This window comes from Leucoraja erinacea, chromosome 5 (assembly GCF_028641065.1).
Source record: "Leucoraja erinacea ecotype New England chromosome 5, Leri_hhj_1, whole genome shotgun sequence".
NCBI classification, from domain to species: Eukaryota; Metazoa; Chordata; class Chondrichthyes; order Rajiformes; family Rajidae; genus Leucoraja; species Leucoraja erinaceus.
The window spans coordinates 83,271,689-83,296,452 of record NC_073381.1 but is presented as its reverse complement, the minus strand read 5'-3'; the positions used below and the strand labels follow the sequence as shown (position 1 = coordinate 83,296,452).

The window sequence follows — 24,764 nt, the reverse complement described above, 5'->3', positions numbered from 1 at the left end:
TTCACCACGGTAGGAATGGGAATTGGGGTGTTGTGGATGTTGAGGGCAACTCAAATTTAACTTCCTCCAAAAAACCTTCCCAGGGGTTCAGAGCAGGAATAATTGAAATTCATGAACCTTTAATTTGGCAAGCTATAAGTTGTACAACTGTGTTCTGCAATACAGTGCATTCAAGAAGTATTTAGACTCCTTCACTTTTTCCACATTTTGTTACGTTACAGCCTTATTCTAAAATGGATTAAATTATTTTTTTTTAAATCATCAATCTACACCCAATACCCCATAATAAAAAGCAAAAACAGACATTTAAGAAATTTTTGCAAAGTAATTAAAAAGAAATAACTGAAATATCACATCTACATAAGTATTCAGACCCTTCACTCAGCACTTTGAGGCGCCTTTGGGAGCGATTACAAGTCTTCTTGGGTATGACGCTACAAGCTTGGTTCACACCTGTATTTGGGTAATTTCCTCCATGCCTCTCTGCAGATCCTCTCAAGCTCTGTCAGGTTGGATGGGGAGCGTCGATGCACAGCTGTTTTCAGGTCCCTCCAGAGATGTTCGATCGGCTTCAAGTCCGGGCTCTGGCTGGGCCACTCAAGGACATTCACAGACTTGTCACGAAGCCACTCCTGTGTTGTCCTGGCTGTGTGCTTAGGGTCGTTGTCCCGTTTGAAGGTAAACCTCCGCCCCAGCCCGAGGTCCAGAACACTTTGGAGCAGGTTTTCATCTCTGTATTTTGCTCCATTCATCTTTCCCTCGATCCTGACTAGTCTCCCAGTTCCTGCCGCTGATAAAACATCCCCACTGCCTCCACCATGCTTCACTGTAGGTATAGTATTGGCCAGGTGATGAGCAGTGCCTGGTTTCCTCCAGACGTGACGCTTGACATTCAGGCCAAAGAGTTCAGTCATGATTTCATCAGACCAGAGAACCAGAGAAAACAACCCTTTTGGCAAACTCCAAGCGGGATGTCATGTGCCTTTTACCATACCATAAAGGCCTGATTGGTGGAGTGCCGCAGATATAGTTGTCCTTCCGGAAGGTTCTCCCATCTCCACAGAGGAACTCTAGAGCTCTGTCAGAGTAATCATCGAGTTCTTGGTCACCTCCCCATCTCCCCCGATTGCTCAACTTGGCCGAGCGGCCAGCTCTATGAGGAGTCCTGGTGGTTCCAAAGTTCTTCCATTTAAGAATGACAGAGGCCACTGTGATCTTCAGGACCTGCAATGCTGCAGAAATTGTTTTATACCCTTCCCCAGATCAGTGTCTCGATACAATTCTGTCTCGGAGGTCTACGGACAATTCCTTCATCTTCATGGCTTGGTTTTTGCTCTGACATGCACTGTCAACTGTGGGACCTTATATAGACAGGTGTGTGCCTTTCCAAATCATGTCCAATCAATTTAATTTACCACTGGTGGGCAACAATCAAGGATAATCAATGGAAACAGGATGAACCTAAGCTCAATTTTAATTGTCACTAGACCAAGTGCAGACCCGTTGGGTCTGCTCCCCCAATGGTGTGATCCCCCAACCCAATATTCCACCATGCACCCGTCTCCTCCAACGGAACTGAACCCGTTCCCAAATGTAAGATTCCAGCACTCCCCTGCCTCCCTCAGCAGTGGATTAAAAAAAAATCCTATTTCACCTACCCTGCCTGCTGCAGCAGTTCCAATTGCAATACCAATTGGCCCTCCCCCTCCTGTTGAAGCACTTGCTGTGATATCCCATTGAGGTGAAAAGTTCAGAGTGTTCCTGTCTTGCAACTTTGTTTTGAAGTGTGTTGGAAGCTGATAGGAAGCAGCAGCGAATCAAAAGGCAGAAAGGCAGCCGGACGCCAGGCGGCAGGCGGCAGCCACACAGTTTTAATATATAACTAGACCAAGTGCAGACCCGTTGGGTCTGCTCCCCCAATGGTGTGATTCCCCCAAACCAATATTCCACCATGCACCCGTCTCCTCCAATGGAACTGAAGCCGTTGTCAAAAGTAAGATTCCAGCACTGCCCTGCCTCTTTAAAAAAAAAAATCCATTGACACCTCCCCTGCCTGCTGCAGCAGTGAAAAGTTCAGTGTTCCTCTCTTGCAACTTTGTTTCGAAGTGTGTTGGAAGCTGACGTGTAAATGGGTCTGCTCCCCCAATGGTGTGATCCCCCAACCCAATATTCCGCCATGCACCCGTCTCCTCCATTGGAACTGAGCCCGTTCCCAAATGTAAGATTGCAGCCCTCCCCTGCCTGCTGCAGCAGTGAAAAGGTCAGTGTTCCTCTCTTGCAACTTTGTTTCGAAGTGTGTTGGAAGCTGACATGTAAATGGAGAAGCCTGTTTATTTTTGAAATACTTGGGGGTGGGTGGGAGAAGGATTTGATTAAAAACATGTACTTCAACACGACGAAATGAAATGAGGAGCGGGTACTTAGAAAGAAAAGCGAAATCTCTACCGAAATGGAAAATATCTCGGAGATTGAGCGTCTGGATTGGGCGTGGCAATGAATCAAAGGAAGAAATGCAGCCGGACGGCAGCCGGACTGATTTGAGTTTTATATATATAATAGATAGCAAAGGGTTTGAATACGTATGTAAATGTGACATTTCAGTGATTTCTTTTTAATTACTTTGCAAAAATTTCTAAACACCTGTTTTCGCTTTTTTATTATAGGGTATTGTGTGTAGATTGATGATAAAAAAATAATAATTTAATCCATTTTAAAATGAGGTTGTAACGTAACAAAATGTGGATAAAGAGAAGGGGTCTGAATACTGTCTGAAAACACTGTACATTCTGGTAATTCAGTAAATGGGTATGCTTAGCAATTTGATCTGTGATCATTTGCTATGTTCAGCAATTTGATCCTTTAACACAAAGTGAAATTAGGCAGGATAGGTTGGTCAGGCATTCAGAACAGAGATGTACAATGAGTGGAAAATGTTTTTATTTGCCCAACAAAAGTAGAGAAGAGGAGAGCAATTTAAAGAGAAGTGGCATTTTTGTTGTTGTCATGTGTGAGACATTCTCAGTCTTTTACTTTTGGAAGAGGGAATATAAATTAACAACACTCACAATCACAATTTCTGAATTAAGGTTAGACTGATGAGCTGTCACTATGTGTGTGAATCCTAGGTACTCTACCATCAGGTCTTGAACCAGCTTAATTCAGGCTTGGTTTATGTGGAGATATCACAGGAATAACTCATTGGAAGTGATTCATGTTCCAAACATAAGCTCCAACATGGTTGGTTATCTAATATCTGGTAATGCAGGCCCGGTTTGCTGCTGTTGTGTTACGTTTTGATGCTCCTATGAATTTTGGAGTATAAATGCTCACTTCCAGTTAAAGAACTTGGGCTGTGAGCTGTAATACTTAAACATTAGTAAATGGTTCATGGCATTGCCCTAGACCAAATAATAATTATATTTGTTATATAGATAAAATATGAAATATAAGATAGTGGCGGAAGTCTAAGGTGAGACTTTAAAAGACGTCCCATTCCAGAGTCTGAAATAAGTAAGTAAGTAAGTTTGTTGGCCAAGTATTCACATACAAGGAATTTGCCTTGGTGCCTTGTATCTTGTAATTATCTTGTAGTTGTTGCCATAATAGAATTGAATAGAGAATTCTAGCCTAGAAGTTGCAATGGTAAGTGATCAAACATATACCTCATTAAAATTGTTAGAAGGAAAATATTTGCTTGAATAATAATACCCAATTTAATAAAATGTCAGATATTTTATTTTAAGACCATTCTTATTTTAAGACGTATACGGAATAAAATACTAAATACTTTATTCAGCAATTAATTCATTGGGTGATTTCCTGTGCTGTTTCTATAATTCCCACATTCTTTGGAAAATGACTTTCGCTATCAGTCACGTGCTTATAATCATCTGGTCCTGTTTTTAATTATATCTTTATTCAGTTCTCTCTTGCTTGCTTCTTAGACTGCTATAGATGACGTTGCTACACTTTTACAGATCCTTATAGAGCTGGAGACGGCATTGCTGGATGATGAACCACACTGGTATAAACTTCAGACGCATGACGTATCTTCACTACCTCTGCCCCAACCATCGCCCTACATGCCACGGCGGCATGTCCATGGGGATAGTCCTAGCAAAAGACTGCAAAGTAGGTCATTGATAATTGTAGTTCATTTAAGAGTCGGGGTATCTAGGTTGTGAAGTAAATGTTCAATGTAAATATTTTCAGTGTTCAATATTTTGTTATTTTGTTAAATGTGCATTGAAACAACAATTTCCAGTTGTCTTGTGGCTTAAATGAAGCAAAACATCCCTAGGTGATTCACAAGAATATTATCACATGCCAGTTCCCAAGAGGAGACACCTGAAAAGTTCATCAAACCCTTGATCATAGTTTTAAGGAGCATCCTAAAGGAGGAAAAACATTTGGAGAGACACAGAGAGGGAATGCCAGGACTTAGGCCCTTGGTAACTGAAAGAGTGGACACAACTGGTGGTGTGATTACATTTTAAGGTGGATCACTGGTCAGCATGAAAGAATGCAGGTATTTTGGTTCATTGCCTCGAGGCAAGTTTACCGTTACAGAAGTATATTTGAATAAAATTAGGCCTGAGAACATTGGAAGGCAGATGTTGTTTTAACCAGGAACTGTATACATCAGCATGCAATGTGTGAGGGACACTGGTGTGCTTTAGGGGTTGGACAGAAGAGTTTATGATGAATTCATGTTTACAAATATTTGAGTTGGGAAATCAGCCTGGAGAGTCTTCAAGTCATTGAATATGGCACAGCAAAAAGACATGGATGAATCCTTCTGTAGCAAATGCCACACTGTTGATATGAGATGGTATTGCAGATCTAAAGCTAGAAGATTGTGGTGACGGCTTGGATATGAAATCTGAATTTAAAGTCAACGTTGTGATCAGTATTATTCAATTTCAGAGTTGCCAGGGAAAGAGACAATATATTTTGTGATTACTTTAATAATTCCAAAATTTAGTGGAAGAATGATTTGCTCATCTGGTACTAAATGTTTCATAATTTAGAGACAGTGGAACGTTTGCCAGCTTTTGTGGAAATAGATACGTGTTGTAAATGATATTGCTGAGAGCCAACTTAAAAATAAGAGATAAGAAGGGCCCTGAGAGGCACTAGAGCGAAATATATGTGTGTGTCTATATGTGTAGTTGTGTGGGGTGGGATGGGGACGGGGGGTGGAGTCAGTGTTACTGGTGGAGAAAAGCTTGAATAGGCTGTTGGGGTCAATGGTGTGAAAGGCCACGGACAGATTAAAAAACACAGCGAAGGGTAGATCGACTGATACAATTAAATTAGCAATGTTACAAAATTTTGAGATTTAAAAAATCAAGTCTGTAATTTATCCCATCAGATAAAGCATAAAAAGAAGTTTAATTTGACACCTAATTCACTTTCATATCTCAAGTATTTAAAAAGTTATGGCCATTTTCATACTCGGAAATTAGCATCTTGTTCCCTATTGATTTTCTATGGACATAACAAAAAGGCTGTGATCGTGTGCTGTCAAAAGGCCATAACCTTCTTAAAAATTAAGAGAACTGAATGAAATTTTCAGTTATCGTAGATTAAACCATTCTGAAACAAACATAAAATAATCTAACTTGGATGACATGAAATTAAAGCATATAATTAGTTAGTTACCCAAGTGTAGCTAATTTCAAACTTCAATTACTAGATCTAAACATCTATCCATTTCTTAATAAATGATTAACGTTTTTAAATAGCCCAAGTGTCCAAATAATATTCATAAATAATTCACAATAAAACATGATTTTAAAATCTCATTTACATTAATTTATAGGCCAAATGGAAGGAATTTAGTGTTGAATTGCTAGAATTCAGCTTTCTAGTGGGTTCCTGTGAACGCACTGGTTTAGAACGTTCACATTGCGCTGGATTTGTGCCCTCAAATGCCCAGAAAAATACTGTGGGATATAAAGAGCCCAAAATGAACTACTCGCTATAGAAAACTTTATATACAGGGTTCTTAAGAAGCCCCTTTTAATGTAAAAATAAGGTACATACCTTTAATTGTTTGCTTTATAAAACCCTGGGGCTGCGAGAGGTCGCGGGTTTAGAGAGTGATTTTTAAACTACTATAACTTTTATACAAGGCCATAAAAACTAATAATACCTTTTGCGACGGGGTCTTTCAGCGATTTTTCGTTAATGATTTACTAGGCTGAACATTTTCGATTGCAACAGCCTAGTAAAAATTGCGTTTTAAACCCGCCCCCTCTAAACAGCGCCAAAATCACACACACGGGCTGGGACAGATTCTCAACCACGATTCATGTAGGTTTTGCAACATACCTAATTAAATAGGATTTTGCTTATGACTAATCAGAGCTGATTCTGTACTGTTGCGGGGCGCAAAACACAAATGAGGGGGAAATGGGCACAAATTCAATTATTAATATAAAATTGATGATGCTTTGTATTATTTTAATTTAGTGATTTGAGTCATTCATCACAATCACCATGCAGCAACTGAAAAGCTCTCCTTTAAATATGCCATTGCAAACTATTACCTAACTTCCAATCTACTCTTCCTGTTACATTTTTGCTCCTGTTTTCCCTTTATGATAATGAGGAAATATTTTAAATAATTTATTAAAATGCTCTGTTAAATTTGGATCCATAAAGAAGGCAATTGCCTTCAAAACAATGCTTTGGATTATTAGCGTTTTAAATTTTCATTTCATGGCAACGGATTAAAACAAACAAGTTAATGTTCTGTTAAAGAGCAGGGCAAGGTATTTCCAGCACATTGAGTATATTTTCTTGTGTAATATCATATTTTGTAAATACTTCATAAATACTCATTGTTCTTTTAGAAAGCCATTAAATACATTTAACTTGCCTATACATATTTTGTATAGTGAAATCTGATAAATAAAATCATCATCTTTTAGGAGGTATTTTTTAAAGCATTGATGGCCATTATCTTTTATTCATATTTTCCATTGACATATTTTGACATCCAAACATCCAAGTATATAATGGAATTTATATAATTTGTTATTTCAGTGATGTCATCAAAAATATTCAGTCTGGCAGGAGCTTATTCTCCTGACTTCCTGTAAACTTGTCATTCGCAGGTGTACACACGATAAATTACAGATGTGCCCATTAATGATTTTACAATGAGATGTAACTCAACCATTTTACTTTCCTTAAAATTAAGACACTTCACTTTATCTCAATGATAAATTTCTGATCCTTAATGCTGAGTCTTTGTACTTCCAGAGAGTGGAGGAAACTGCCTTTGTTATCTAGCCTATCAATCTTGTATGATTCAATGAGAACACTTTTATTTTTCTGAACTTTAGTAAGTACAGGCTGACACTATTGAAACATTCCACGTCGAACATCCTTCATTCAGGAATAAATCCATATTGTGCTGATTCTAAGACAGGTGTGTCCTCAAATACAGAGACTTAAGACAAAGGCGCCAAGCTTTCCATTGAGTAGTTAAGTGATTTATGTTTAAATGTAATTTAAAAGTTTGTACATGATATTGACATTGGAATGAGGAAGATAATTGTAGATTGCAAGAAGACACCAATGGACTGGTTAGATGGGCACTGAAGTGATGAATGGAATCAGCCCATCCAAGTGTGAAAAAATATATTTGGACAAGGTCCCAACACAGTTGGCTTATCTGGAAGGTTAGATCATATGGAAACCAAGGTGAGCTAGCCAATTGGATCCAAAATTGGCTGCAAGAATGGAATCAAAGGGTAGTTGTTGAGGGTTGTTTTACTGATTGGTGGTCTGTGACCAGTGGTGTGCCAAGGAGTCAGTGCTTGGTTCACTGTCTCATCTATATTAATGATTCGGATGACATTGTAGTTAACATAATTAATAATGTTGCAGACGATGCTAAAAAATAATAGTATTGTGGCCAATGAGCAAGGATATCTAAGTTTACCACAGGATCGAGATCAGTTGGAAAGGTAGGCCAAAGAATGGCAAATGCAATTTAACTGTGATAAGTGTGGATGTTGTACTTTACTATGTCAAGCCAGGGCATGACAGTGAAAAGGAGACTGCTGGAAAGTGAAATAGACCAGGGAGCTCTGGGGGCACAGGTACATGGTTCCCTGAAAACGGTGAGTCAAATGGACAGGGAAGAAGGCGTTTGATCCAAACTTGGTGTATTTTGTGCAGTTGTGGTCACCCAACTACACAAAGGATGAAATTTAGTTTGAAAGGGTGCAGTAAAGATTCACAAGGATGTTACTGGGGCTTGAGATATTGGGAGAGGCTGAATGGGTTAGATGTTTTTCTTTGGAGCATAGGAGGCTGAGAGGTGACGTTATTGAAGTATACAAATTTTGAAGGGCGAGAATAAAGTGAACGCCCAGTCTCTTTACCAGGATAGAGGATTCTCTAATTTGAAGGTATAGGCTTAAGGTGAGAGAAGGACATCATGAGGCACATTTTCATTCAGAGGATGGTCCAAGTCTGGAATAAACTGCCAAAGGATACCTTGAAGCGGATGCAATTATACTTTCCAAAGACATTTGGGCAGATATATGGATAGGAACGTCTAGAAGATCGCAGACCAAATGCAGACAAATGGACTAGCCCAGAATATTAACTAGCATGGACAAGGTGGGCCCTAAAGTCTGTTTCAATGCTGTATAGCCCTATGGCTTTACGAAGAACAGACAAGGAAAGGAATATGCAGAGAACAATGTGTTCAAGAAGGAACTGCAGATGCTGGAAGATCGAAGGTACACAAAATTGCTGGAGAAACTCAGCGGGTGCAGCAGCATCTATGGAGCGAAGGAAATAATGCAGAGAATAATATTGTGATGCTAGGCATAGGGAATCTTGATGTTCCTGCACACAGATCCCTGGAGGTAGCAAAACAAGATGGCTGATTGACAGAATGGCTGGACAGCAAGCTGAACATTTAATGAGGTAAAGTGTGATGTGATAACTATGGAAGATAGAACAGGGGAAGGAAATACATGCTAAATGGCACAGTTCTAAAGGGTGTAAGGAACTTGCCGTTTGTGTGCATAAATCTGTGAAAAGGGCAAAAAAATGTTAAGTGAATAGTCTGGAATGAGCTTCATATGGAATGAGCTTGATAAGCAGAGGCACAGATTACAAAAACAGGGAGGCTAGGTTGAATCTCTAAAAAAAAAACTAATTTGGGCACTACTACATCCAATTTGGGTCACCAAATTTTTGAGAGGTTATGAATGTCCTCAAAAGAGAGCAGAAGAAAATGTATTGGTTTCGAAGATGACAAGTTTATACTGTGCTAAATCGTGATGGGTTTTGAAAATTGAGAAGAATTTGATTGGTACACACAAGATCTTGACAGCTGCCTACTCTTGGTCTTAATTCACATGTTTATTTGTTTGCATTGGACACATAGAGAGAGGTTGTTCCCGTAAGGTTCAAAGATAAGGGGTAGAGATTGAAAGTGATGGCATAGACTTGAGGGGTATGAGGAATAACTTTCATCAACTAAAATTGGTTATTATCTGAAACCCAATGCTTTTTGGAAAAATGGATACTAAATTGAGGTGAAGTAGTTTGCATGGCTGATGGGAAAGTTGATTCAATAGTGTTACTGCAATGATTTTGTGATAGTGTCTAAAAAGATTTTGAAAAATGGGATTAATGTTAATACCAAAAATCACCCCCTCTTGATTGGCATCTCATTCGCTATCCTACACTCATTCCCTCCACCACAGATGCATCGTGGTTGTATTTACAAATTTCACGGAGGTTACTTGTCTAGGCTACTTTGACGACATTTCCCAATTCTGCTATATTTATGCCAAGGACATGGGCAGGGTGCACAAGGGAACACAATCACCGACAGGTTCTGCTCCAAGTTGCACATCATCGCGATTGGGAAATAAAACCAGTTTTTCATTATCAGTTAATCTATGCCAACAGATCCTTCAAAACCATTGCAAGAAGGGCTACAGTGGCTACAGAAGGCAGCACTTCTTTGATGTTCGTACATTATTTCTGTGACTAATTGGTTTTCCTCTGGATGCTCCAATTTTCTCCAACATCCCAAAGATGTTCAGTGGTTGGTTAGTTAGCCACTGTAAATTGACCTAGTGTGTTGTAGGTGAGTGGTAGAATATGGCAGCAGCTGATGAGTATATAGGGACATTTAAAAGAAGGATTAATGCAATATTATCCTAGATGGTTGGTGCAGACTTGATAGGACAAGGGCATACAGTTTTTTATGCTGTATATCTCCGCGGTTCCATGATTCACTCTATGAACACAGTTAAGGGAGGGTTTTAAATGCTGACCATGTTGGCTCTGCTGAGATCCTGTAAACAAATCCATTGAAGAAGTTCCTCCAGCTGCTCAGGTAGCATGTGTCGAGGGTAATGGACACACAATGTTTCCGGTTGGCTCCCTTCTCAGGTCTGAAATGAATTTCTTGATTGACCAAAACACTGTCATTTTAATGTCATTCTTCTGTGATGTAAAGCTCTTGATACTATGACTCGCATCAGAATATCGGTGGCTCCTTACTTTTCCACCTTTGGATGTGTACATGTCCTTTTTTCATCGAAGTCACTCATTTTGCCACATATAGTTGGGGTTCATATTTTCAGAATTTATTTTTATATTTCCTTACATCTTTGAGGGAGGCTCTTCAGTTCGTTGAGTATGCGCTGCCTTGCAGAGCAATCGCATCTATCTTATTTTCTCATTTATTTCCCTTTAAACTATTCTCTCTCACATATCCTTTATTCCCCGCCCCCCCCCCCCCCCCCCAGTTTGATTGATTCAGTAGCAGTCTCAGCAAGGTGTGTACATCTGGTATTACCAATCATCAATCCCATGGAACAAACACAAAAAAAAAAATATTCCAGGTGTTAGGAATATATTTCTCAGTGTAGTATCCTGCCAAAGAGCCTCGCTTAGAGAAACCACATATTGGGAATTTGTATGTATGTCCTCCACAATTTTCAGATGATTAGTGGATGAAAGATCTTGAGTTGTACACAAATGAACATGATAGTTTCCCAGCACATTTGCCCAATGTGTAAGCATCTGCAGTAAGAATCCTATGGGTCATCTGCCATGTTATGGTTAGAATCTAATTCTTTTTTTTCTTGATTTTTGCTTTTTAAGTGAAATACCATGATATGCTAAATATGTGTCCCATTTTCACTTTGTTTGAATGTATTTATTCTGTGCTAGAGATCCCAATTAGAAACTGTGTTGCTAAAAATGTAGAATAACTCAACAGATTTTAAATTTCTAGGTTACTCTTATTTGTTTATTCTTCAAAGCATTTCTGATTTAAAAATAACTCGTAAATGTTAATGAGTCCACGCACACAGTTGTTTTGTCTGTTTGTTCCATCACGAACCAGGATCTCAGCGAATCAGTGATAGTGACATCTCAGATTATGATGTTGATGATGGTATTGGAGTGGTCACAGCAGGTGGGTGGGTGGCAGAACATGCTCTCATTATGAATGCTATCTGCATTTAGAATTGCTTTTGATGTGGGGCTCTAGCAGGAGGTCAGTAATGTTTTAAGAAGCAGATAATACCCAAAGGCCAGCCATGATATTGTATTGTAATTACATATGTCAAAGCCCATGCTCGTTAGCTGAGATGTAATACAAAGAAGCAATAATAATCACTCCTTTAAAATTACTGCTTCAGTATTTATTTCCCACTGTGAGGATGGAGCATTTTGCTTTTCAATGTACAGTTGGAGGTGTATAAACGGCTATTAATTGGGCTGACATGTACATTTTAAACAAATCATTTGAATTTGATTGAACACAATGTTCAGCACAAGTGAACAACACAAAAATTGTTATTTTGGATTTATTTAACGATGTCCCACAAGTAACTCAGGGCAATTTCACACTTTATACACAAAATGCACTAACTGCAAGGCCTTGGTTGAGATCTGAAGCCAAGGTAAGTAGAGACTTGGGTTGGAGATGGAGTCTTTTAGCCCTGATTCTGCAGCCTCGTATCCTGCACACCTGAGTAGCAAATCCTCGATAAATGTCCCCCAAAAGAAAATTGTAAGATTATAGAACAGTTTAGCACAATAACAGAGTTGTATATGCAGTTACATCAAACTACATCAAACAGTCTGAATTTTTAAAAATAAAATGAACTTGCTCATTTTTGGGCTATAATTTGTCTTCAATTTGCTCAGAGCTGTGAACTAACAATAAAACTGTTTATGATCAGAAAACATTTGGCCTAATTTAGTTGCATCAAGAAATCTATTTGGAAAGGAAATGACACAAGCCCCCAATTCAATAAAAACAGGAATTAACTGTATGCTCTCTTTTCTTATTAAATTCATTTAAAGATTTGTACACATAAATTGAACAACTATTCATCCATATTAGAAATGGCTGCATGACTCAAGCCAAAACAACAGTGTTGAAATTAGTGGGTGATATTTGACTGAATGTTGGCTGAAATGTATTCGGTTAAACCCTTAGATCTTAAGTGCTATACACAATTCTGCAATTAAATTCTATCTAAAACTAATATTTAGATTAAAAACCAAAAAAAACTGCACCTAAATATTCCGCTTTGTTATGTCGGTTTTATTTTTTAATTAATTCCAGTTTTCATGAATTGATTTTTGCTTTGTGTTTGAGTGTTCTGTTACCCAATCTATGCCATACTCATCGATGATCTCTTCATGGGGTGCAGGGAGAAGTCATTGGTTTTCTGTCACTCCAGTGGCAAAGAACTTGGCCTTTGACATTCTTCTGCAAAATGCAACTTGTGATTAACAAATCGCCATGAATGTTAAGAAAATGTAGGGCTACAAGTGAAAATGCCAAACAAAATTACCTTTTTTAAATACATTTCCCCATTTACCAACCATCTCACATTATCCCATTGTATTTTCAATATCCTGAAACTAACTCACTGCTTTATGAATGAAGCAAGGCCCAATGGCCTATCTGGATCACTCATTTTGCAAGTTTGTTACTCTATGCCAAAATAGATTAGTTTAAATATTCTGATTCTAACTGTTAAAATCCTAATACTAACTCATTTATTTATAGAATAAAGCTAATTGAAAACTGTAGGCTATCCAGTTGTTTCAATTCTTACGCCTGCTCTGCTTGCCCTGCCAACCCTTCAGCTGTCTGAGCAGTTTATCTAGATCAACTTCCCTCACCATTTTGAAATCCTCTTAAGTTTTCTCATAAAATAATTCAACTTTGGAACTTCATGTCACAATCTGTTTCATAAAAAACGATGTATATTTCATAGTTAAATCATTTATTGGGAAGTGCTTAAAATCCAATGCTTTGAATTTCAAAGGAGAGAATGAATAATTGAAGAGCTATTGATCTTGATTGCTGAGGACGTTACGTGGTAACATGCCTTTACGTGTCATATTTAACTGGCTGGAAACCTAATTCAGTGTTCACTTACAGTTTGGGTATTTTGATATTAGTGCTGGTTTATGCCACTGCGTTCTGACAGAAGAGAAACATTATTCTCATTTATTTCCTGTGTTATGTTCACCTAATGCTTCCCAAAATAAATTGCACTTTATAACATCTAAGACTCTGGTTGGAAAGAATACTACTTTGTGACAAAGTCAATGGCCATGTTCTAGCCTTCCTGCTTGAGCTCCACAGGTGAACTGCAATAGAGCAGCATATAGCCATAGAACTGAGATTTCCAATTGACTGCAACCTGCATGGCTTTGCTTTAACCTAATGTAGACATTTGCATGGCCTCTGGACCTCCACATGACCAAGGTGATGGCTTCCAATTGTTTTTAATCATAATAATGCATAATAAATGTCAATCACATAACTAGACCAGCCCCTTAACAATCTAGTTTGGGTACAGGTTGTCTTGTTTGCATGCATTTTAAAGAACATCTCATATTTTAAGGATTAAAAGTAATGAGCTATAGAGATGGTTAAAAAAGCTGTTAGCATGGAATCACGCTTTTAAGTTCTTATTTCATTAAAGTTCATCTTTACAGTTGCAGCATTATTCGTATTGATTATTGTTCATACAAACAAATGTTAAAACATTGTACTTTTATTTTTGGCATCTTAACCAACAGATTATAGAGTTAGCAGTAGAGAAAGTAGAGCAAGCACACTAACAGTGCCCGATCAACAGCGAAGCCCGCATCATCGTTCACGCTCTGTCTCTCCTCACCGTGGTGACGACCAGGGCAGGACCCGGTCACGTTTACCCAGTGTCCCACTACAGAGGTGTGTTTCATCTTCTTGCTGCAACTTTCTTTTTTTTTTTTTAAACGATGGGCAGGAAGTATATATAACCTTTGTTTTACAAATTTGTCAATTCGGTAATCTATTTTGATTTAAAATTTTCTTGTGGAATTTCAAAATCATTTGAGAAAAAGATACTTTATGGGTTGGTGCTCTTTGATTTTCTTACACTAAATTGCTTTCTCTTGAGATGAAAGATTTTGAGACAAAGTTTCTACTTGCAGTAGTCTTGACCATCCTCTACTGAACTGTAAATCTTTTTGTATAGGAGTCTAGACGAAATCCATCAGAGTCGGCGATCTCGTTCTCCCACCCAATACCAAGCTGTCTCACGCAGTCCTGTCGAGCGCAGGCCCAGGGACGTAGACAATCATTACCCATATGAAAGAGACAGGTACAGTGTTCATCAATTATCCTGTTCCTCTTGTTCAGCATCTTGATCAACATTTTGTGTCAATTTTCATTTTGGTGGTGTTTGTAAGTAATTCCACTGGTGTAAAACATCTTCCATCTCGTACGCAGAGAGGTGACTAGGTTACAAAGGATCTGAATTATTTACCAGCTGAATTATTCCATGACCACAATTAGTTTCTGTTTGTTTGAGCTCCATATACACCAGGTGACATATTCAGATTCCCAACCAGCCGGCAATCTTGACAACATCAAAATTAAACCCAGCTCACAGTGGGCAAAGATTCACTGGTAAAATAATAACAAGTTAACGCTGGTTGCTATTAGAGTGTTTAAAATAAATTGTCATAATGCAAATTACTACGAATTGCAAAATGAGTTGCAGCATTTCATTGTTAGCCTTGTGGAAATGGAGCATCACAGAGAGTTTCTTAGTGTGTTTTGAGAAAATGCAGTTGAAGCACACAAAGATAGTATTGAACAATGTAGGGAAGAGTAAACCCTGTGGGATCCCAATCACACTGGTGGTTAATAGCTCCCATGTGCTCTTTAAATTGGATTACTATCCTTTCATTTCCCTTCTGTCTCTTTCTCTTTTGCCAATCCAACCTTTCTATCTCTTTCTTTATTTAACTCACTGTACCTGTATTTAATTTGACTTGAAATCCTTTTCTGTCACTATCTACTTTTTTTTTTCTACGATCCAGAAAGTCATTCATGGTGGAGATAAATAGTTAGCTTTGTTTTTTTACAACGATCCGGATATCCCGTTTCCTGCACATGTACAGCCGCGATCAGATATAAAAGACCTCAATTATTTTACGATTCTACAAGACTGGCAGTGTGCATCACAATGCTTGAGGCGGTATCTAAATTTGCACCCTTATCATGAGCAGCTCCAATGAATTTTGGAACCATAATCTGTTTTATTTTCTCCTGAAACTTCAAACCTATCTTCCTTTTCTCATCCTCTATGTTCTCTTTCTCCTTTAATTTACAGTAACTGCACCTCTTGATTTATTTACTCACACTCCTGCTTCTAACAGCACATTAATGCCCTGGATGAATAACATTTGCCTTGCATGCAGCACCCACACTGCAATGCTGCAGAGGCTGTATTTATAATGGGGGGGGGGAAACATTTCCCCAAAGTTTTTTTTTCATCATGCACTTTAATTATTTTGCTTTGGAATGGGATTATAATGTTGATGCAGCTGCCCCTAGAGATGTCTGAGATGACCTCCTTTGCCAAAATGTTAGGAGAGACTGCTTGGTCTCCCTGTGAAGATTTTCACACTTGCATATGATCAAGCTGAATCCACCGGGCTCAGCCTCCCAAAACTGTTCCCTTTCCACAACTTCCATTCAAGTGGGCATTCTTCATACAAGAACTGAAGCAGTGTGTGTTGGAGGACTGTATCTGTTCTCATGTTTGGCACATAATTTAACAGAAGTTATTATCCTTGCCTAACATGACCGACACAGTTTGGGTCAAAAGTATGGAAATCTCCTAACCAAACCACACTGCAGCTTGGTGTGTAACCTCTGCATCTATTACAGGCTAATGACTGGTAATGCCAGACTAGTTCCAGTCAGTGGGTGTATCATGATTACTAGACTGTCGGGTTGGGTGATATTAGTCCTTGATACCATTATGAAAATGAAAAGAAGGAGGTTATGACCAGCATGGGTTAGGTGGATCATTATTAGATACAGAGAGCAAATCACAGGAAATAAATCCTATCTTCTGCTACTGGCACTTTACGCAATATCATGGTGACAATGAATCATTTTATTCTGGTGTTCTTTGTAGAAGACAAAGAGAGCAAGGCCTAGCTATTAACTCGTACTATAATAAATCTCAGATGTGTGGTGACCATAATGTCATGGCAGCATACATTGGGGTACGTGGAAGTTGACAGGAAGATGGTTGTCACTTTTAATGAATGGTGAATGTTTGCTTCCATCTCTTGAGCTCTAAGCTGTTTGCAGCCAATAACCAACAGTCTGTGGAGCCTCTGAGCTGTACTGCACCTGAAATAGCATTTGAAGTCAGGTTCTGGTGGGAGGGCTGCAATGGATGAAACAGGCAAAGGAGAGTGTGTGCTTTAACCTTGTGTGTTAACACTCCCAAATTTAGCTGCCCATCACTGCTACCTCTCTGCAAGAAACAGCTTGGGGAAGACGAGTGGTATTTTTTAAGCTTATCTATTCTCTCTGCACATGAAATCCAATGTAAATGTTGCCATTCAAAGCATGCAAGGCCATTGTCTGACTAGCTTGGACTGATTAACAAATCCTGATTGAATTTCAGTGGAACACTACCTTTTCTGGTACCTGCGAGGCAGTTTCCCTTGGAGAGCTTACCTGAAAGTGCTGTCAATGGGAGGTGGAAGGCCCAAACAATAGGTTGGAAATTAAGAGCTAACAACCAGGAAGAGGCCATTCATCTCCTCCAGGCCATCCCCCTATTCAGTTACATCATGTTTGGATACGTTTATAAAGAAACTAGAAAAGATATGCTGACATCCTGAATTTTGAGTAAATGGAGTGAGCGGAAACTTGTCTGTGTGAGCATATATGTGTTTGTGTGCATGCATGTCTGTGTGTGTGTGTGTGAGCATGTACGTGTTTGTGCATGCATGGCTGCGTGTGCATGAGCGTGTATGTGTTTGTGTGCATGCATGTCTGTGTGTGTGAGCATGTATGTGTTTGTGCATGCATGGCTGCTTGTGTGTGAGCGTGTATGTGTTTGTGTGCGAACGTGTATGTGTTTGTGCATGCATGGCTGCATGTGCGTGAGTGTGTATGTGTGTGTGCATGCATGTCTGTGTGTGAGCGTGTTTGTGTGCATGCATGTCTGTGTGTGAGTGTGTTTGTGTGCATGCATGTCTGTGTGTGCGTGGAGCGTGCATGTGTTTGTGTGCATGCATGTCTGTGTGTGTGAGCATGTATGTGTTTGTGTGCATGCACGTCTGCGTGTTTGTGAGCGTGTGTATTATAAATGAAACTAGGAAAATGATTAAAAGGTAGGATTTAGATGTGATGTTTGTGCGATGAGCTCCCTGTGTGAGTATGAAGAGTACAGTGAGTATAGTTCAGTTATTTCATTGTATAATAAGGAGATGGGGAAACCACATTGTGACTTTGCTCAGTGGTCTCAGAGTGCAGCAATCTCATGATGCATGTTTTGGTGAGTGAGGGTGACTATATATTATATAATTAGAGTCACAGAATAGCACCATATAGCACCATATAGAAATGGGCCCTTTGCACCCATCCCCACACCTAAGGTCTATCCTGACCACTGTACTTATCTATACCAATCCCATTTACCCACTTTTAATTTGTAGCCATCTATGTCATCGCGATTCAAGTGATTTTCCAACACTTCTTAAATGTTGTGAGAATATCTCCTTTCACCAGCAACACATTCAGATTCCAACCACTTTCTGTGTTTAAGATAATCCCCCCCCCCCCCCCCCATAGCCCTCCAAAACATCTTTGGACTTTTACCGGTTTTGTTTTAGACAACCCCACCATGGAATTTGTTTTTTACTGTCTGCGCTATCTGTTCCCCTCATAATTATTTGTACTTTAACCAGGTCACCTCCAAGGCTCTTCCACTCCAAATAAAACTCCCAGTCCATCCAATGTCTAGTTATAACTGGAATGTTCAAATACAGGCAACATCCTGGTGAATCGCATCTGCACTGTATTCAGCTGGGTTGCCTGAAGAAGGAAATTGTTATCACTAGCAGATAAGATTAAGGATAATCCAAAGAGATTTATATATACTAAAATGGAAAGGGTAACTAGAGAGAGAATATGGTCATCTATATGTGGAGCTGCAGGAGATGGGCAAGCAAGGGCCTCAGTGAAATAGATGCAGAATAGATGAAAGATCCCCTCACTCACCATGCAAACAATAGATTCTAGTAATTTACCCAGAGGCCTATCATCTCTAAGCTGCATTAGCTCTGCCCTCGCAGTATTGCTGCCTGTTGGGCATGTCCTGTAATGATCCAGAAGCAGTCAAGATGTTACACCAGGGTCAAAGAGATTAATCCCTCACTGTCACCATGCAAAACAATAAGATTAACAGTAAAACAGGCCAGCGGCCCTATCATCTCTGAACAACTTTTTTAGTCTCTGCACTCGCACCATAACCCTCCATTCCTGTTCTCATCCATATGCCTGTAATTTTTAAATGATACCAATGAACCTGCCTCCACCACTTCAACTGGAAGCTCATTCCACACACCACTCTCTGAGTAGAGAAGTTCCCCCTCATATTACCCCTAAACTTCTGCAATTCTGAAGTCATGTCCTCTGTTTGAATCTTCCCTATCTCAAAGGGAAAAGCTTGTCCCCATCAACTCTGTCTAACCCTCTCATCATTTTAAAGACCTCTATCAGGTCCCCCCTTAACCTTCTGCGCTCCAGAGAATAAAGACCTAAATTATTCAACCTATCTCTGTAACTTAGTTGTTGAAACCCAGGCAACTTCTAGTAAATCTCCATTTTGTTGACATCCTTCCTATAATTGGGCGACCAAAATTGTACACCATACTCCAGATTTGGTCTCCCAATGCCTTGTACAATTTTAACATACATCCCAGCTTCTATACACAATACTTCTATACTTCTATACATCTGGTGTCTCCAACGAACAAAGAAGAGAAATTCTGCTAATCCCTGCAACCTGAAGTTCCACAGCTGGACAGGATGGCAGGACTTGACGTGCAATGGGATGCATATCTTTTCCTCATCAGTGCCTGTTGGTATGTTCTCCAGCAAGCATGGACAGTGCATTCATTCAAGTTGACAGTGGGCAGATCCAGCAAATGCCATGAGCAGGCATTTGAGGATATGAGCTGACAATCTGAGGTGTTATCAAGTTGTAAGAGCTTTGGGTTGACAATCGGTTGTGGATGAAGGGAGAGATGAACCATCAATGTATGTCGATGAAAGAGAAGTGAGAGCTGAGAGGCATTGCATAAACTGCCTGTGAGGACATGTGCCACTTGCATTAAATGCCACCTGCCATTTTACTGCCCATATATGTAACAGTTCTATACTCCACTGTATCCTTTGATAGCCTTCCTCAGAGTCCACAACACCACCATTGTTGGTGTTGTCTGCTAACTTAATAACCAACCCATCTACATCTACATTAGAGAGCCCACTAACATCTAACATCTGTGTAGCCAACATCCACTCTCTTACCCTCATCGCTCACCTTCTTCATCTCGTGTATAAGATAGAATTTGTTTGCGGGTGGGTCGGCACAGACTCAGTTATCCGAAGGGCCTGTATCATCCCTAAACTAAAACTAATGCGCATAAACAGCGAATGAACAATGAACTGACAACGTTGAGAGACATTTATTTTAAATGTACATATTTTGAGCACTATCTGGGAGTCAGTTAGTAAGGAGTGATGCTATGGCGATGCCAGTGCAGACTAGGGGTGTGTAATTATAAACCTTTGGCGACAGTGCAAGCTGGGAGGGCTATTAAAAAATGTACGGCATGCTCCGCTTCACAAACAGGAGCACTGAAGGTAAAGGAATTCATGCTAATGATCTTTACATCTCTGGTTAGGTTTGTCCTACAGTATGTCTTTGGTTCTAGATGCCATGTGTAGGTTCCCAGAGCTCGAAAGTGGAGACAGAGGAGATTCATCAGGCTGATACCAGGGATAAGGGAATTCAGTTTCATGTAGAGACTGAAGAAACGGTGAATTACTGCTCTTGGTATTTGATTATTATTGTCAGGTGTACCAAAACTCAGTGGAAACCTGTGTTTTGCATCATATCCAGGCAATCATACCATACATGGGTGCATCAGGTGGAGCAAAGGAAAAAATAAACAAGGTGTAGAATATATTGTTCCAGTTGCAGAGAAAGTACAGATTTTCTTTAAAGTACAGATCCCACAATGAGATAGATTCATAGATGCAAGTTTCTCTTTGCACAGAGGAGGGGGATAATAGACAGCTTCATAGTTTCTCGTTACTTGCTCAATTTCTGCAAATGGCTAGTAACAAAAATGTCATATAATTAAAATAGCGAGCAACCGAATGGTGAAATTAAGGCACAGTGTTTTCCAGCTTGATTTGGACAGGGTGAAGGAGTGGGCAGGTTCAAGCAGGTGCAGTATAATGTGGGAGATGTTTTACTCAATGGTGAGAGATAAGGAGAGAGGAAGGTTTAATGATATCAGGGTTTCTTGTACACCAGTCACTGGGAATAAGTGTGCGGGTGAAGCTGAGGAATAAGAAATCTAATGGTATGCTGACCGTCATAGTGAGAGGATCTGATTTGTAGGATCAGGGACTGGTGCTGCTGGTGTACGGGTCTTGTCGTGGCTTCTTATTTGGAGAATGCTTTTGCTATGGAACAAATTCAGTGAAGCATCATCAAAATGATTCCTGGGATGGCAAATCTTTTATAATAGAATCAGGGTACAATTTATAATTGGGTATTAGCATATTTCCTGAGAGAAAAACTTGTTGCTATTGCATACATTTCAAATAAAGTAGCAGTTTTGATAAAGAATATGTTTCCATTATCATTCTTTTCATTGATGATTGAAGTTGTGTGAAAGTATCAACAAAGTCTGCTCGAGACAGGCTCTCAATATACTCTTCTTTCCTGGGCTTCTCTCAGGGCTGCAGTAAAACCAAGGGTCAGGTATTGTTAGCAAGTTAATCGCAGTTAAATCTTGAAACATTATCCCAGTGTAAGAAAATTGGAGGCCAACCCCTGACGGTTGTTGATCTCTTCCCAAACTGAGGGTAGGGGATCTTTAAAGATTTTGTTGTGGAGGGAACATGATTGCTGTAAGTACTGAGTTGTATGTGATTTTCATATCCGTATTTACTCAGCGGGACGGGCAGCTTCTCTGGAGAGAAGGAATGGTCGAGACCCTTCTTCAAGGGTCTCGACCCGAAACATCACCCATTCCCTCTCTCCAAAGAAGCTGCCTGTCCCACTGAGTGACTCCAGCATTTTGTGTCTACCTTCGATTTAAACCAGTATCTGCAGTTCCTTACGACACATATCCATATTTACATTGCCTTCTGCACTGCATCAGTGATTGTCACAAAAAAGCTTTGGTTAGGAAATAATTTTACTTGCATAATTTTCATTCAAATACGATGTGGTTTTCAGAGTCTGGGAATGAGGGGCATTCTTTAACATTTCCAAGTAATTTGGTAGTTTTTACTACATTAATTATATCATGACCCCCTGTTAATAAGATAAATTAAATTTAACATAATTCTATTAGGGACTGCATTTAATGCAATGGTACATTTAAATTCATTCTCTCTGATATTTAATCACAAGAGCTAACATGTTCCCTGTTGGAAAGTTTTAAGTGCTTGTATCATTGAAGCATACAATGAAAATATTATAATTTGTTCATTCAGTCACGTCTTCATCAGATCTCACTTTCTTTTTCATTGCTCCATCTTTTCTCCTCACTGAATTGCTCCCCATTCATCATGTCTGTGCAGTGAGCTCCTTATGCTGCCCAGAGCAAAACGAGGAAGGAGTGCAGAATGCCTGCATACTGCCAGGTAAATATAGCAGCCCAACACTGCTTTCTCATTCTGTAAACGAAGGTAATCTGTGAATGACTTTTTTTTCTACTTTGGTTTAATGTTGCCGTCGTAAAAATGATTTTCAGTTGTAAATATATGAGTTCATTGTCAGACATCTTGTTGTGCTTTAACACAGCTACACTTTCTGTTTGTAGAATGCCGCCTTTCATCCCAGTGGTGAATAATATTGAGAGTTTATCATTTTCACTGTTTGTATTTGATTGTGTGCTCAGCAGATTTTTGACAATGCCACTCAGAAAGAAATTCAGTAAAATAATCATTGATACAGAGTACCCATCTATATTGGATGTTAGTTTTTTACATTATGCATTTGGGCATACCACTTGCCCAAACATCCCATCAAATTTAATGCACATCCCCTCCATAGATATTGACTTTACAAATTAACATGCAGCAAAATAAACATACAATGACATGCCATCACTAGTATTTATTGTTGGTAAAATCTTTATTAATTCAAACAGCTGTATTTTTCCAAAATACTGCTATCAACAAGAGCTGCTGGTCTTAATGTATATTTAATGAAAATGTAAACATTTTTCTCTGAGCCATTTTCACTTGAAAGCACACCCAAGCACTTGATCAACTTTCATTGGACAAATCACTGTTCTTAATATGTCATAAGATTTAAGGTCTTTGCCCTGGAGCAGTATTGTTATAACATCACTTTGAATTGCTCCAGCTCTGTCATTGGATATTTTGTTCTCACATTTGGATTTGAACAGGTTAGACTGAAGTATAACCAACCTATCTGAAACCAGCAATCCATTAAATATATTGGTGACTTGAATAAGATCATAAAATGAGGGAAGAAGATTAGACTTTATTGCCTTCCATCACAGTGAGGAATGTGCAACTTTTGCAGTATATAGTTGTGTGTTGTTCCTTTTTTTAGTATGGTTGTATGGTAATACGAATATCAAGATTCAAGGGAGTTTATTGTCATGTGTCCCAGATAGGACAATGAAATTCTTGCTTTGCTTCAGCACAACAGAATATAGAAGGCATAAATACAGAACAGATCAGCGTGTCCATATACCATTGTATAAATTATACACACAAATGAATAAATAAAATAGATAAAGTGCAAATAAACAGATAAAGGGCTGTTAATGTTCAGAGTTTTGTTTGAGTTGAGTTCAATAGCCTGATGACTGTGGGGAAGAAGCTGTTTCTGAACCTGGACGTTGCAGACTTCAGGCTCCTGTACCTTCTACCTGAAGGTAGCGGGGAGATGTGTGTGTGGCCAGGATGATGTGGGTCCTTGATGATGCTGCCAGCCTTTTTGAGACAGCGACTGCTTTAGATCCCCTCGATGGTAGGAGGTCAGAGCCGATGATGGACTGGGCAGTCTTTACTACTTTTTGTAGTCTTTTTTGCTCCTGGGCACTCAAGTTGCCGAACCAAGCCACGATGCAACAGGTCAGCATGCTCTCTACTGTGCACCTGTAGAAGTTTACTGGTAGAAGCTTACTGGTTATCTTAATTGGTACACGTGACAATAAAAGACCTTTGAAACCTTTGAAACCTTTGAAGATCTTTCCTGATCATCGAGGAACTACCTGACCAATCCACCAAATCAAAAACATGACCTTCCAGGAGCAAGGTCATCGCCTCGCTTGGTGGGATTTCATTATTCGTCCCAGAGGGATTTTGTTATTGGTTAGCTATGGGCAAGGAAACACGACTTCTGACTTTCATTCAAACAATGTAGTTGTTGAACCAGGAGATGACTAAGGTGTTAAGATACTGATAGAGATGGGGTATCACGTGATCTTCAGTCTAATTTCAAATTAAATTTGACAGCATTCAACCTCTTCATTCCCCTGACCACACATACACACACACACACACACACACACAAAGAACCTTAGATACAACATCGTTATTCAGTGTCTGAGTTGTGTCAATGACTTGTTTAGGTTTAGATTAAGAATCTTTCACAGAATTTGAGGCCCAAGGCATCTTAATGAGATCTTCTAAAAAGCCAGCCACTGAAACGTTTATCATTTGAGAAAGTAGGTCATTATCACATTTATACATTTCCAGTAAATATTCCCAGTGACCTGGCTTTGCCAAGTAATGACCTGAATGACAGTATTTGCTGTTATTATCCAATGGAGCTGAGAGCAACTCTGGAATTTTAATACACGTAGAAACCTGGAAGCTCCAGTTTGTGAGTTGCTGCTGGAGGGCAGGCTGTGCCCCTTGCTGGAGTCTGGTGAGGAAGTAAGAGTTGGGCTGATTTGTCCAAAGCTTATGATGCAAACTCAGTAAAAAAGATTCTGTGCCAGGGCCAAGGGGAATGTTGCTGCTGTTTTACTGGTGGGGAATGGTTGCAAAAGTCTCAGGTAAGAGTTTGTTCATTTGAAAATAATTCTAGGTAGGTAATTAGTTCAGCAAATATTTATTTAAGGTCATTTTAATAAACTCCAATGGC

The 24,764-nt window shown here is 39.3% G+C and overlaps 1 protein-coding gene across 8 annotated transcripts in view; it reads left to right on the top strand.

Annotated features, from left to right (window-relative positions):
• Positions 1-24,764, top strand: part of LOC129697485 (regulating synaptic membrane exocytosis protein 1-like) — a 384,892-nt gene that overhangs the window by 266,478 nt on the left and 93,650 nt on the right. For 4 of the 8 annotated variants that reach the window (XM_055636103.1, XM_055636100.1, XM_055636104.1 and 1 more), the window contains exons 14-18: positions 3,978-4,131; positions 11,402-11,473; positions 14,110-14,263; positions 14,550-14,675; positions 22,217-22,279. In XM_055636103.1, the coding sequence (XP_055492078.1) occupies positions 3,978-4,131; positions 11,402-11,473; positions 14,110-14,263; positions 14,550-14,675; positions 22,217-22,279 (569 nt within the window). The remainder of the gene's footprint in view (positions 1-3,977; positions 4,132-11,401; positions 11,474-14,109; positions 14,264-14,549; positions 14,676-22,216; positions 22,280-24,764) is intronic. The other 4 variants (XM_055636107.1, XM_055636105.1, XM_055636102.1 and 1 more) reach the window with 1 other exon arrangement.